The 16282-nt window shown below is 44.8% G+C and overlaps 1 protein-coding gene across 1 annotated transcript in view; it reads right to left on the minus strand.

The window, feature by feature from the left end:
• ANKAR (ankyrin and armadillo repeat containing) overlaps positions 1 to 16282 on the minus strand; it is a 1190398-nt gene that overhangs the window by 754497 nt on the left and 419619 nt on the right. The window contains exons 9-10 of the mRNA XM_085646861.1: positions 2025 to 2069; positions 1558 to 1602 (exon numbers count right to left, since the gene is read on the minus strand). Of these exons, the coding sequence (XP_085502987.1) occupies positions 1558 to 1602; positions 2025 to 2069 (90 nt within the window). The remainder of the gene's footprint in view (positions 1 to 1557; positions 1603 to 2024; positions 2070 to 16282) is intronic.

The following is a 16282-nucleotide window of genomic DNA, read 5'->3' on the forward strand; positions in this document are numbered from 1 at the left end:
GCACTTTTAACGAGAGAAATGCAGCAATTGCAGGAGCCACTTGCTGCTGAACTTACCTCCAGAAGGGAATTACTGTTTTTCGCCCTGCTCACATTTTAAAAGCAGCAACGCAAACAGTCTTCACAAAGGTGCTGCTGTGTGTGCGCGCTTCACACAGGACACGGCACGCTCGAGGTGAAGTAGGTGCGCGCGTGTAACTTACAGGGAACAGTGGTCGCCACTGTCTTCCTAATTTCTTACATGATGCTGTCTCAGTTCCAAAGGCTACAGTATACCAGGGTGCATGGGTACCATGTGTGGAATTAGTAAATCGTTTGAGAGGAGTAATCTTATCAAAAGCTGTGTTTAAAGCATTGTAATATTCTGAGAGTGCTTGCTCCACATCTGAAGTAGCTTCTGTGCCAGTATGATTAAAGACCTTAGCGAAGGATTCCAGAGTGATTTTCTGCCAATGTCTAAATTGGTTTTTAACAACTTTAGGTGCTTTATAAATCTCGGTTGTCATAGGAATCCTAAAGCTGATCAATAATTGGTCCGTTCAAAGTAAAGGATGCAATTGTTCACAGGGTAGAGAGGTGGAGTTGGTAAAAATGAAATATAGAGTGTGCCCTGTGGCATGCATAGGCCCATTAGCACTTTGATGGAGTCCGAGAGTGGCCACGTCAACAACAAGCTGACTTGCCTCCTCATTATTGTAATATTCTGCATTGTAAGTAAAGTCACCCAACAAAAGAAACTGTTTTGTTTCCAGGACATGAGGTGCAACATATTAAATTAGGTGCCGGATAAACCATGTTTTTTAGACCCCGTGATCGATATACTAAGGTACCTTTCCAATAGTCCTAGAACAAAGTTCAAGTTTAAATATGCATATCTCTGCCCAGTCCACCGGAGAAGAGTCTATAATGGACACTTTAATAGTGTTTTTAAAATAATAGCGATTCCTCCCCCTGTCCTGCCCTTCCTTTTCAATCAAGCATGGAATAATTTTCTGGGAGAGCAATCGTGTTAAGAAACTCACTGCAGGTTGCTTTGAAGAGAGCAAGTCCCAAAGTTCAATCGTATGCTTAGGTAATGACCTAACATTGACAAGAATACCACCTAAGCCCTACCTCAGAATTTGTTGGCTTGTCCACTTCTGTTCATCGGTGCAGAGTTACTTGTCTATAAAAAAATAAATCAGTTTTCTGTGTTTTTGTTCTTTGTACAAAATATGTTCCTGGGCACTGAAAGCATGCTGCAAAAGGGCTAAAGCCCAGATAAAAAGTACCCAAAAGATTAGTACTACTTAATGACAGTTATTGTTATTGGTAGAATAATCTACTGTGTTTTAGAAAGATAGTACATTTAATTAAGAAATAGAAATCCCTTCTTGTATTCACAATCAACAATTTTTTTCAAATTTTAAAATACCAAAGTGCATGGAATTGCGCAAGATGTTTGACCACTGTAATTAAGTGAAGAGCGGACATTAATCTGCAATAATCTGCTCATGATCAAAGTATTCATTTTTTTGAACTTCAAAACTGAAATTAAATTATTCTAAAATCGACTCACCGAGTATTTCCTTTGAGTTTGTATTGTCCTCTGCAGAACTTTTTCCTGGAAGAAAATACACAGTTTTAACCCAATTGTATCTGAACAAAAGTTGCCAGCATTATTCTTCCCCTCCCAAGTAACGACAATGGATGGTGTACATTGGGAGCTGGGGGGAGTTAACAAAGCATTTTCAGGCGCATGTGTCTGCAGTGCAGAGGCTGCTACTCTATGTTTTTTTTAAAAATTATTTTCAAACACATAGAACGGTAAACACAACAACAGTCACTAATGCTTATACCTACTCACAATAGACAATTTTTTCAAATTTTAAAATACGAAAGTGCATGGAACCGTGTAGGATGTTTGAACAATGTAACTGTTAAAAGTGAAGAGAGAGGACACCAATCTGTAACAATCTGCTCATCATCAAAGTATGTATGTATGGGCTTCAAACCTGAAATTAAATTATTCTGAAATCAACTCACCGAGTATTTCCCTTGAGTTTGTATTGTCCTCTGCAGAATGTTTTCCTGAAAGAAAATACACATTTTTACCCAAATGTTACCTCAACAAAACTTCCCAATATTATTCTTCCCCTCTCCAGTAACTACAATGGATATTGTCTATATTGTGGGTTTGGGGGGAGTTATCAAAGCATCTTCAGGCGCACGTGTCTGCAGTGCAGAGGCTGTTTCTCTATGTTTCATTTTTTTTTATTTTCATACACATAGAACGGTAAACACAACATCAGTCACTCATGCTTACACCTACTAAGCAATTTCAATAAGTAGGATGAAGAAGAAATGACAGCAGTATCATCACAGTATCTTATACATCATGTGGAGCACCGATAATTAAAGAGCGACAAGAGATGTTTTTAATTGCTTTTCAATGTTACCAATAACATTATCCCAAACAGTGTGTGGAGAGCCACCAACCCGCTCCCTGCTTCATGACTGTCTGTTCGGTCCCTTTCTACACCTTCACCATTTCGGAGATCACACGACTCAGATAAGCACAGCAGATTAGTGGATCTCTCTGGAAGGAAATCTTGTAGTTTGCCAGCACCTATCAAAATGCCAAATATTTTATTATAAATCTACTTTTTCTCATCTCACAACTGTTTGAGTTGAGTGCAGCTTCACCACATATGATGAAAATCAGCTGTCACACATACTTGTCTGACAAATCAGAAACATTGTTAAGGCAATTTACAACTGGAGTAATGTAGGCTGGCATGTTTCCTTATGAAAGTGGTTGAATATAGGAGTACAAGATTTCAAAGGATATTATTTTACATTACAGCTTTACTGCATAGACGTATAGTTCGCAGAAAGTAACTAAGATAAAGTTTTTGATGGGGGCGTGGCTGAAGCAGCAGACCTTCTCTGCCATCTGGCTGCATTGTCACCCTGGGCATCCCCTTTTAATCATATTGAGGTCTCCATCCTGCCCCCAAAAGGATCCCATGAGCGGCGGCTGGCCGCGATCCCGGAGTTCACGACCCCCGGAGTAGCAGATAGGGTGCTCTTTGGACCGCACAACTGGAGCTGTACCTGCCGTGCAGCATCGTCTTTCGGCAGCTCGAATGACCTGCTTGGGAACCCAGGTAGCTGAGGTGCACTGCCCCCGAGGGAGGCTAGAGGAGGGGACCCCCTGATACAGCTCCCCAGCTGCCGGGCCTTACCGTGCGACATTTCTCCCTCCTGGTCACTACCTTTGTGGGGTCAGGGACTCGAAGGGGGACAGCAGCTGGAGAGTGGGGGCCCAGACTGCTCCACGTATAGAAACTGGTGCTCCCAAGACCTGAGGGACGCGACAGCCCTTGACTTCTCCTTGGGAGACAGTTGCAGCATTGAGGAACCGCACTCCGTGACCATTGATCCTAATTGTGGACTGGGACACCACAGACCTGTGGGTGCCAGTGTGAAGAAGGGCATTGCGACTGAGAGACCTAGGCTGCTCGTGCTGCCCCCCTTAACCTTGGAGTGGCAAGCAGGCCGGTCCTGGCCTTAGTCTGACCTTGGTGTGCCCCCCCCACCCACCTCCCCATCTCCAAATTCACATCTGGCAAGACCCCGGGCCCTGATGGCTTTCCTTTAGAATACTACTCTGAAATCCACAAAATTGTTAGCCCTCACATGCTAAAGCTTTATAAGGAGGCCCAAGACAAAGGCTGCTTCTCCTCAGATCTTGACTGGGCTACCGTTGTCATTATTCTCAAATCAGATCAACAGAATGGAGGACAGAATCACCCTGTACGCGGAAGACAATCTGTTATTTTGAATGACCCCCAGAAGTCAGGTCACCACGTGTTGGAAATTTTGCACCTGTTTGGTGAAGCCTCTGGGCTCCGAGGGAAATCACTCCTTGTCCCTGCGTGGGGTGGTGACACTGTGCTGGTCTGGCAACAGGACATCCCAGTCTGCTGCCTCAGCTTTAAATAGCTTGGGGTCCACATATCCACAGTGCCCAAACTCATGCACTCTCTTAAATTTGCACCGCTCCTTTGGACAACCAAGGCTCGCCTGACCACTTAAAATAAATAAATACATTTGGAATTTGTTAAGCGTGAACTAATCACCCCAGGGGTCTCAAGGCGCTGGGGGCCATTGGGGAGAATAAGTGAGCTATTGCCCAGAGTCACATGGTGCTGAGCAGTGCTGCTGCCGGCGCCAGGGATTGAACCATGCGCCCGTGCTCCGGAGTCACGCACTTCAGCCGCTGTGCCACACCTCTCCCTGTGGTCCACTCTCTCCCTCAATGCCTTAGGCTGTGTTGCGCTCATTAAAATGATTGTACTCCCAAGGTTCTTAGACACCCTGATGAATTTTCAGCTCCATATCCCAATGTTCGTTTCACTGAGCTTGTGGTTCACCTTCGTTCTTTCATTTGGAGGGTTCACCCCCCTACGCATTGCCCTTGGGAAATGTCACCAATCAGTCTACGATATTGGTTTGATATTCGATTACACTATTGGGCATCTCAGCTCCTGGAGGTCAATGACTAGATGACTGGCGGTTAGAATGATCCAGCATATCAACTTGAACTGCACGTTCTGGGCCTAAATGAGGTGAGGCATTATTTCTATGACAGGCCCATTCCCCTTCATATGCCTGAACATACCGAGATGACTTTTCTTGTATGGCGAGCCGCCAATAGATTTCTTGGGTGAGACAAGAAGCTGAATTGGCAACCCCACTATGGGGAGGGTGCTAGTTAGATAACATGGCACAACTAGCGGGATTTGGACACAGGGACATGATTTGAATTACATAACTGGTTGATGTTTGGGTGGGCGATCACATGTATTCCTTTGCAGACATGCGGGCCCTCTTCCAGCTTCACCACAAGCAATTTCACTGACACCTGCAGATCTGACATGTGCTTGGGCAATATACGGCTGATCTGGCAGAGCTTCCAGAATATAGCTCCTTAGAGGCTCGATTATTGGTGGGTGGTTTGGGCAAAGGGGGGATTTCCTAACTGTATCACTCTCTGGTCAACAATGCCCCCGAGGTGCTAGACCCGCTCCGGCTGAGGTGGCAGAGCTGGCTTGGGGACCAGGATGATGTGGAGTGGTGGATGGCTTGTAGGAGTCCCAGAGAACTTGCCATTTCGGCGCGGCTAAGATTTGTCGAGCTACATTATTTACACCTCACATACATGACACCTCGTCGACTCTGGCACGCTGGCCTGCGACCAGATCATAACTGCTCTAGGTGCTCTACCACCAGAGGTTGATTTCTTTCACATGGTATGGAGTTGCCCGCGGATCAGACTATTGGTCTCAAATAGGTTTCACGATTTCCAAGGTCCTAGGTGCAATTGTCATACTTACTCCAAAGCTGGGAATTTTAGAGGATGTTGGGAGCACAAGAGATGACTGACAGCTGGTGGGTCTGGTGACATCGGTGGCCAAAAGAGAAACTGCAAAGAACTGGAAGTTGACCCAGACGCCCAGGTTTACACTCTGGAGATTCGGTATAGACTGATGTGCTAAATCCTCACATGTTTTATAACATTTGGGGCAAGTGGTGGAATTGTTATGTCTTGTCCTCTGCTCTGGAGACTGTACTTGAAAATGATTCAGCTCCTCTGTGATCTTTGGCGGGGGACGGCGGGGGGGGGACTGATTGGAATGCAATACCTTTTGTTATTTGCTTCCTCGAAAACAATAAAATTGGTTTCTAAAAAAAAAAAAAAAGATAAAGTTATTGACATTTTGCTTTAAGAAGTTTGCCCAATGTATTGATTACGCAGATGAAGAAATCTGTGTGCAAAAGGCTCACCCAAGTGATGCAGACCATCAGAGTTGTCGTACTATAGCTACTGAAAGTCATACACTCTTGTTTTCCTCAGGAGCTGCCATTTCTATTTTCACAGGGAAGCTTCAGACTAAGGAAAGGTCACTGAACAGGCAAAGATGGGTAGACAAATGTAGGGAGCTCTATGACGAAAGGTGTTTTCTTTGTTTTAAGTTAGGTGATCATACAAATGCAAATATGTGTTTTACACTGCCTTTCAGCAGTAGCTTGCAGCATATTGATGGAGTTCCAAAGCTTACTGGATGAGCATGCCATCAACAAGATTATTTAGCTTGTGGCAAATATAATAGCACACAATAGCAGCTTTAAGTTTTAACCCCATCAACCACCCCTCCCTCATGGCATAGGTAAACAAGCATTGGCATAGCCACCAGGTCTCGCTTTTGGGACCTTATAAGTATTTAGTTATGCAGCAGAATATCTTTGGTGCAACAACACCAACTGTTGCATGGCTAAACACTTATAAGGTAGCAAATGCGAGACCTATTGGCTATGCCAATGCTTGTTTTAGTATGCCCCACAAAATTCACGTTGATCCACTGCGGGATTAAACCAAAACTTTGCCAGCAAATGCTTGGCTGTACGGCAGAAAGTTTGTGGTTCTGCATCTGGCTTCTGAAATCAGTGAATTTGCAATTGTAGGTAATTCCTACTGTTCCTAATCATTTTGACCATCTTTAAGGGCAGTGATCGCCACTAGGTGGGGCATTACCTGTCGATAATTTCATGACAGAAGATAGTGTCTTCTGCAGCCCCATGGTCTTGCACTTAATCCTGCTCAGGAATTTTTTACTGACCGTTCACCCCCGTATGGTGATTATTGCTTAATTGTCAGCTGTTAAGTCGTCAGCTTTGAAACATGACACTGTACGATCTAATCAGATGGGAGTGAGGGAGCTGTCTGGTTCATGTTGGCCTTAGGACGTCACATGAGAAACCATTTAATTTTTGAGCAATGAAAACAAAAGAAATATTCATGTGCTAGTTGTGTAACGTTCAGCACTTGATATTCAAAGAAGTCATTGGAAGATCAGATCTTAGTAAACTTGGATTTCTTTCATCTGGTTTTGCAAGCCCCCGTGGACACTCTTTTCAAGGGAACATTTACCGAACTAGTCACAGTTCATACAGAAAGAAGACAGAATTCCGATTAACATGAAGTATTACCCCAGTCTGGACAGTTTCCTTGTGACCGTGCAGAACAAGGAGGGAATAGAACCTTGTTGTAGAAAAAACATAAAGAATCCAGTGTCAGTCCCTACTCAAGTTTGTTTGTGACAATGCAACGTTCACAGATCCAGCGTGTATAGATAAAACTTTGTGATTTCAAATACAAACCATAAAGTAAAGGGGGTGTGGCCCACAGTGAAACAACTGTTATCACTGTAAAAGAAAGCATTGGCCGCGAGCGGCCGCGAGATGCGATATGTGTTGGGGGAGGGGCAGAACCGGGAGTTGTGTGAGCGTGCGCTAAAAAAAAACCAAGCATTGGCATAGCCAATAGGTCTCGCTGTTGGGACCTTCTAAGTATTTAGTTATGCAGCACGATATCCTTGGTGCAACCACATCAACTGTTGCGTGGCTAAATACTTATAAGGTCCCAAAGGCGAGACCTATTGGCTATGCCAATGCTTGGTGTTGTTGTGTGTGTGGTTGTGTGTGTGTATGTGGTTGTGTGCGTGTGGTTGTGTGTGTGTGGTTGTGTGTGTGTGTGGTTGTGTGTGTGTGTGGTTGTGGGTGTGTGGTTGTGTGTGTGGTTGTGTGTGTGGTTGTATGTGTGTGGCTGTGTGTGTGGCTGTGGGTGTGGTTGTGGGTGTGGTTGTGGTTGTGGGTGTGTGTGGTTGTGTGTGTGGTTGTATGTGTGGTTGTGTGTGTGGTTGTGTGTGTGTGGTTGTGTGTGTGGTTGTGTGTGTGGTTGTGTGTGTGGTTGTGTGTGTGGTTGTGTGTGTGGTTGTGTGTGTGTGGTTGTGTGTGTGGTTGTGTGTGTGTGTGGTTGTGTGTGTGTGGTTGTGTGTGTTGTTGTGGTTGTGTGTGTGGTTGTGTGTGTGGTTGTGGTTGTGTGTGTGGTTATGTGTGTGTGGTTGTGGTTGTGTGTGTGTGGTTGTGGGTGTGGGTGTGGTTGTGTGAGTGTGGTTGTTTGTGTGGGTGTGGGTGGTTGTGTGTGTGTGGTTGTGTGTGTGGTTGTGTGTGTTTGTGTGTGTGGTTGTGTGTGGTTGTGTGTGGTTGTGTGTGTGGTTGTGTGGTTGTGTGTGTGGTTGTGGTTGTGTGTGTGGTTGTGGTTGTGTGTGTGTGGTTGTGGGGGTGGGTGTGGGTGTGGTTGTGTGGTTGTACATGTGTGTGTGGTTGTGTGTGTGGTTGTGTTGTTGTTGTGTGGTTGTTGTGTGTGTGTGGTTGTGGGTGTGGTTGTGTGTGTGTATGTGTGTGTGTGGTTGTGTGTGTGTGTGTGTTTGTGTGTATGTGTGTGGTTGTGTGTGTGTGGTTGTGTGTGTGTGTGGTTGTGTGGTTGTATGTGTGGTTGTGTGGTTGTATGTGTGGTTGTGTGTGTGGTTGCGTGGGTGTTTGGTTGTGGTTGTGTGTGTGTGTGTGGTTGTGTGGTTGTACGTGTGATTATGTGTGTGGTTGTGTGTGTGGTTGTGTGTGTGACAGTAATACTAAAAGCACCTCAAAATAAAGGAACACAAACATCGAGTTTGTGGAAAGAGAAAGCACGTTGCAAGTCAAACGGGCGCAGCAAAGCATTAACACAACAACAAAACAAACAAGATCACTTAGCGAAGACTGAGTGCTGATAATGGATACACACATCCCATCATCTTAAGAGTTCGATTGCAGCCAATGTACACTCAAACCTGACCCCTCCTTGTGAGTTGCACCCCATATTTCATGAGTTCTAACTGCTGCACCCACCATAGCGCTTTGAGATCTAAAGCGCTACATAGGTCTAATCGATTAACCAGTCGCCAACATGCTGTGCTTTTAAAGAGAATGTGCCAAAAGTTTCCAGCTTCCTCAGCGCCAACGAAAGGACTCCCTGAATGGTGCAATGGACATGAAGCAGCTGCTGCGATCAGAAATTAACACTGTGAACGTTGTCCAGTTTCACAGTAACATTTCCTTAATGTTCTTTAAGTCACAAAACAGTAATACTAAAAGCATCTCAAAATAAAGGAACACAAACATCGAGTTTGTGGAAAGAGAAAGCGCATTGTAAGTCAAACGGGCGCAGCAAAGCATTAACACAACATGTTCTTTGATGTTTGATGTTCTTTGAACGCGAACATCAAAGGGGCGCTGCGAAAGTGATCGTGGGCGAAAGTGAAAGTGATCGCGGGCGCTTAATGAGCATGACAAGGTTTGCCAGCCTCTGCTCCTAAGCGCGCACCCGCACACATGCACTGTACCTCTAGGCTGGCCATGTTAGCATTTTTTTGAGCCCTCACAAAAAGTCTCGCCAGACCAGCGCATGCGCTGGGTCAGGCGAGACCTAAAAAAGGAAGCGAGTGGTGCACAAGCGAGGGCGCCTTCGCTCGTGCATGTGCGTGTAACCGCACGCTCCATGCCACGAAAAAGCATGTGGTAGGTCTATTCAAAGTCCACTACTAAATGTCTCGCAACGCATGCGCTGGCTCAGGCGAGACCTAAAAATAACATGATTTCTCTTGCACCATGTGTAGATTCTATGGGGATGGTGTCCCTGCTAGGACACCTCCCTCCATGTGTGGATAGAGTGCACCATCTTCTGGTTATAAATATGTACACTGCAAACCCATCGTTTTGCATTCTTGAACTACCACCTATCCTTGGGTTACAGATGGCTTTGCCCAGCCGTGGCTTGCTCTACAATTATATCGGTGATGGTCCATGGACTATGACTCTGTTCAGGCTTCTATATAGGTTTTCCAGCAGACAAAGGAAGCACAGCAGTCCTGGACTGGATGCACAAGTTTATCATCCAACCCACCACCAGCGAACCACTGACACTAGAAATGCCACTAGTCAAATCAGCAGATTCTGGCAATGAGCTGTAAATGAGCAAGCACAGCTGCCCCACAGCAGTGCAGCGGGTAGCTTCCATTTAATGTTCGTGGACAGGCTATTGGAATATGTTTATAAACTGAGTGTGGTATGTGCTGAACAAATGAAATAATCAGCGAATGGTAGATAATTATTGGAAACTTGGAGGGTATGCTAATTAGAAAACGCACAACAAAAAAATGATGGGTGGAATGCTTGAATTCAGCCACTGAGGATCACTAGGTGTAGCAGTCCATTTCAATGTGAATAGCTCCTCTGTGCTATTACAAACTACGACCAGTCACATGCACATTAGTCTTTGCCATGCCTCTGGGATGCAGTGCATTTGCAACATTGAACCTGTAGATTACTGTCCCTTTGGACTAAAGTAGTTGGTGACAGATTAGGAGTTTCCCCCCATTCTGCTTTTGAGGGGTGCAGATAGGCTAACTAGACATCTGATATACATTTTTTAAAAATGGGAAGATAGAAACAGAGTGGGTACCCAGGTTTTTCCAGCCCCTCTCTGCCCTTTTCAGGGACCTGACATGACCCTAAGACACCAGGGTTAACTTTTTATTAACCAAAAATGGATATAGAGTGGAAAGCCCACCTTCCAAGTGCCACAGGGCAGTTTCTACTCACAATTTGAATTTCACATTTTTGGAGGAGCAAATCAGGATGGTTTCCATTTCGGTCTGTCACTGTCAGGTGACCAGAAATGCATGTTAGGCTCCGTGGTTCATTTTTTGTCAAGAGAAAAAATGGAAAACTGAGTGGGACACCGGGCATTCCGGCCCAAGGCAGTTCTCTCTGTAGCTCTATCCACTTCTAAGTTTTAGCTCCTCTTGGGGAGCAATTAGGGGTCAAGCCAGAAAAGGAAATGGAGTGCAGAGTTGGTGATCTGGCACAAGGCATGCCTCTCAATGGCAACTGTCCACTTTCTGGATTTCATCCCCCCTCTGTAATCTGATTGAAGGTGTCCCCACTGACCTACCTCTCTTTGGTGATCTGAAATGCCGCTAAAGACCAAGATTTATTTTCGATCAGACAAAAACAGAAAGGAGCCAGAAGCAGGCTTCCTGTCAAAGGGCTTGGCTCTTATTTGCCTCCACTCACTATCTGAATATCAGTTCCACTGAGAAGCAGTGTGGAGGTGCTATACTTGATCTGATCCACTCAGAGGACTGGAAATGCCCCTGTGAACTCCAGTGTTTGTTTTTGATCAGGCAAAAAATGGAAATGAGAGGGACATTGTGCTTCCTAACAGAGGGTGTGCCTCTTGCTAGCCTCCACTCACCATCTTCATTTCAGCTCCGGCGGGCGGATCCCACTCTGCTGCATGGGTGTTACCAGCGTCCCTCTGGTGATCTGAAATGCCCCCTGCACCAATGTTTATTTTTGGCCAGGTGAAAAAAAGAGTGTGGATCCAGGATTACTGGCACAAAACATGCTTCTATTGGTTTCTACTCGCCATCTGCATTTCAGATGGCTGGGGGGAAACAGTTTGAGGGTGTTTCCCCTTTACCTGCGCCTTGGAAAATGTGATCCATTGTAGCTGGAAGGTTTCATTTATTTTTTATAACAAGGTCAGTTACATGTCCTCTGCAGCTAAACCACACACTACTCTGATCAAAAAAGACAATATGATGCTGGAGGCCATATCATAGAGGAAATTAAGGGACAAAACTGCTTCCTTATGAATTCTGGATGCAGATTTTGTCATCGAGATTGAAAAGCGCTATCTCTATGTTTTTATGCCCTAAGGGTTAGAATGCACCCAGCAAGGCCTATCATTCTCACACCTTTTAGAAGGGAGCATGGAGACTCTAAGTAGTCATAATTTATGGAAAGAGCTGATTTAAATGAGACATTTTTTTTATTAGAAAGTTTCTTGAAATGTTCTCAGGCGCTGCCAAAGTTATTAGCAAACTAAACAATCCACTTAATATACAAAATATTACACCACTGGGTTAATATATTTATTTTAAAAGAAACAAAGGTTAAAGGGATTATATAGTAAGGTGAAAATGTCAGTTAAAACATACTGTGTTAAGCAAACAAAACCACTGAAGTTCACAAGTTATTGTTATCGCAAATAACTATAACTTGTGCCCTGAAGTAACTATAACTTGCACCGCCATGCACATTGTTGTCATCAATAATGTAATTTCAGATGTTGCAGTGATGTTATCAATGGTGTCATAGAACATGTAATGCAGTGAAGAAATATTGAAGGCAATTAGCAGTGCATGACGAGGGCAAGAGTTATAATTACTTTAGGCCATGAGTTATAGTTACTTGAGATAATTTCACCTAACTATAACACCCTTTGTTTTTTTCTGTGAATTTCTAAGGTTTTTTTTAAAATGTAAACTAACATGTTATTACAATTTGTAACTATAAAGTAATTTTAACCTTTTTTTTAAAGTGAATTTCGATGGTTTTTTAACATAAATTAAGAATCCTACCTCCTGCAGAGCATGGCCATCGACGGTGTGCAGCTTGAGGTCAGGCCCTGTGCCCAGCCAACAGCACAGGCCAGGTCCTGGGCCCAACCTCCTCCAGGCTCCCGACCTCCCAAGTGCACAGCCTTTGGCTGTGCGTAGAGGGGGTTGTGCGTAGGGCCTGGCCACATTGTTACTAACTTTATGCCGTAGGGCAGGTGTGTAGCATCTATCTTGCATAAAGCCGCATCTGAACCAAATTGGTTTCTCTAATTAAAGAAAAATTAACCTGACTAACTGACTTTATTGTGTTTTGGGAAAGCACGCACCCCTGAACGTCATGCCGGAGCATGGCAAAGAGAATGGTAAGGTAGCGACGGAGGAAAGCGGCCGCTCTATACCGCCCGCCCGTCAGCCCCACCCACCCAACAGCTAGAGGATGTTGCCCTAGGGCCACTAGGCCCTTCTTCCCTTTTTTCCCTTCTCCCTCCAAAGCCGAAGCCGCTTAAAGGGAGAGTAATTGGAGTGCGGCAAAGGAAGCCGGGCGAAGCCAGGCGTTAGGCTTGGCGAGAGTGGCCATGTAACTTCCCACCACCTACCCGCCCTCCAGCTTGGTGATTTCCCAGAGATCTCGCCCCAGGGCTGCGATGGCCTCTTTCATCGGCACTGTCCCCCACCAAACCAAGTCACTCACAGAAGCAACAGCCTCGCAGTGAGGCAAGAAAGGCAGGTGTGTGCTGCTGAGGAGTGACAGCTTGGCAGAACTGCAGAGGCGGCCCATCCAGGTTCTGCAGGGACCCGAGGCTAAGCGCCAAGGGGAGGCAGCAGTGGAATCCACAGTGGCAACGGAGGCCTAAGTCCAGCAAATCGTTGGGACATCAGGGGCTTAAGCACACAACGCAGGCAGACCTTGGGGGAAGGAAGCCTGACTGACGAACTCTCAGGAGCCCCTAATCTGACGAGAAAAGAGGCCAGCAGCTGGAGAGGATGTGTGAAGTGAGAGTGAGGGCTGGGGTGAAGCGTGCACACGAGCGCGGCAATCTAAGAGGCACGCCGCTGAGAGCGAGCCCAGGCCCCAGCGGAAGTAGCCCAGCTGGGTCTGGGTGCTGATTGCGGGGGCGCCAGAACTCCCGCTAAGGATCGCACAGACCCCACGAATTTCGCAACACTTCAACATCTAAAAACCGCTTAAACATCTAAAAACTGTTACAAAACATTTACTGCCTCCTCGCGCCAATTTTACCTACAAAGGCACAATACTTAAAATCGCGGTTATCCACTACTTAACCACAGCCAGCAGTAAAGCTAAAAAACAAGGTTATCACTCACGAACTGTAGACAGCCAAATACCAAAAAAAAAGAGAGAAAAAAATTAGATCAGGGAAAGTCTGCCAGGTAATCACACGGAAACGAAGGAAACGCACCTAGTCAAAAACCCTCACCCCAAGCATTAAAAAAACAAATAGGCAAATAGAGAGGCTGGTGTCTGCACCAACTCCAGAACCAGCACTCTTCACTTTTGGGAAAAGCAACGAAATGCTGAATTTTTTCTTTTTAAATGACCCAAATGGATGCTCTATATGCGTCGTCGGAAGAGGCTAACGTGTCCCATAATCCCAAATAAATCGGGCAAGGATAGTCCCCAGAAACGAGGATCAGCAAATGAACAGGCTCAACCAATTCAATGCACTGAAAGTACGCCACACCCCTGGAAAAATAGTGCAGAAGCAAACCCAGAGAAGTCTGCCCAACAGGGGCCAACAATCCCAAGTAGATCGAAAACAATAACTGTACAGGTACACACAAGTCGAACTCCACCGAACAAGATCAAGTATGCGGCAACTAGAACAAACTTGGGTAATAAAGGAGCCCCAGAACAAGTCACTCAGGGGAAAAATAGCACACAATAAATGCAACAGGAAGGAGCATGGTCTTGCTCTTTCTCATTATCAAATGACGCTGATTTCCACCAATCCTTGGAATACAACACCCTCAGCCAAGAAGCAAACCAACCAGCTAAATTAGCGCAACGCTCCAAAGCAGTGCCCACTACCAGCATGTCTGTCAGGGAGGAAGGTGGGTCAGCCTTTACACCTCTAAAACTCACCCCAACTCCAAATCATCAGGGGGGAAACAAAAGAGAAGAAAACATATGACCTCCAGAAAGATGGAAACAGCAGTCCTCTCCAATCTCGATATCATCCGTAAGCGGAACGGAACCAACACCAGTGACACTCCGGCAAATGATTTCCACAGTTCAATGGGATGAAACTCTGTTAATCACACTACAGCAAGTCATCAAGGTATTACATTTTCATTCAGATAAATTAGAGGTACATATTGAATGAATGAATCTGATAGCAGAATACATAGCGGGAATTAAGTCAAAGCTTGAAACCTTAACAGCACAAACCACAAAAACACAAAACATAAACGCACAAAGCAGTGGTCACTTGGTAAATCCCAACATCTGCGGGTGCGGACAAATAATTGACAAACTGGTTTCCCTACAGGAAATTCTCACTGGAATATTACACGCAGGACAACCCGCTGAAAGCAGGGAGCATACAACTGCAGCATCACAGAAAAACGAGAACCAAGAGTCAGTGGGAGCCACTAAAACAACAAACATCAAGAAAGCGAGGAAAAAAGGGAGAAAACAGACTTATAGGCAAAAACCAGGAAACCGCTCCATTATTGCTCACTTCCAGCCCATCGAGCGGAAGACCAACATAAAGGCAACGTAAGCAAGCAAGGACGGCCAGGCTCAAGTTTCGCAAACAAACAGCCTTGGGAGCAAGTCAAATTTACCCAATCTTCACTCAACAGTCAAGGCCAAGCGTAAACAATGTAAGTTCAATAGAATCAGCAGATGCCATGACCAGTTCAGGGTCAAATGTGCCAGATCTCTCAGTCACTTTAAACAAATCTCTGCAAAATAAAGCTCATACCCTGGATCAAACAAACAGTAATGTACAGTTAAAAAAACAAAGGAGTCACTTAGGCAAAAAATTCCACACAACAAAGGGAGCCAAAGATGCAACATCCAGTACAAAGGCCAGAACAAAAACACAGATACACACATCAAGAGGAAGACCCAAGAAATCAAGGTCAGAATCAGGGTTCTGTTCTAACAACATATTGTGAAACTACCCAAGATAAATAGGCAGAAACACCAAAAATAAAGATGTTAGGAAAGCAAACAAAAAAGCAGCATATGAGGCTGTAACCTCCAAAATAAAAGCATTACGACATCAAACAAAAAAGATCTTGGCAAAAGGAACATAATACAAGTATCCATTAATGGTCAGGGCCACATCTGTAAATAAAACACCAAAGAAATACCAAGGGCAGAGCATCCAGTGACAAGAAGTAGACAGAATACAGGGAGCCAGGTTTATGAAACACCAAATGGAAAGTTTAACATCCCAAACCAAGATCAGGCTCCTCAGAAAATGTAGGTCTAACAAGACAAGGCATCAAAGAAAACACAGAGGAGTTAAAAGGCACCAACCAGGAAAATTACTCAAAAATCGCACTGGAGAGCAGACCAAAAATGATATTGATATTTATGTGGAATACTCAACAAAAGGGCGACAGGATATACTAAATAGAGGCAACCTGCTAAAACTCTTCAAAGAAATAATATCAGCTGATTCCCTAGCAGTGGAATTTCAGCAAACGGAAAAAAATATCAGCTGGAAGCAACATTAACCACTTGGATCTCCGACAAAATGGTTGATTTGATCTATACAACTAGAAATGCTTTTGAAGCATGGGGAATAACTGCAATGCACCATAAGCACCCTAAATACCCATATCCCATGTTACAAAAAGTAGAGTTACCAAAAACACATCAAGACACAGAACAGGGTCCTAAGTCAGTTCTGAGGGGAGCCTCACCCCAAGTATGGAAAGATCCGGCCCAAAACTAGAAGGAATCCAGGCAAAGCC

Source organism: Triturus cristatus, chromosome 3_2 (assembly GCF_964204655.1).
Source record: "Triturus cristatus chromosome 3_2, aTriCri1.1, whole genome shotgun sequence".
In the NCBI taxonomy this organism is placed as follows: domain Eukaryota; kingdom Metazoa; phylum Chordata; class Amphibia; order Caudata; family Salamandridae; genus Triturus; species Triturus cristatus.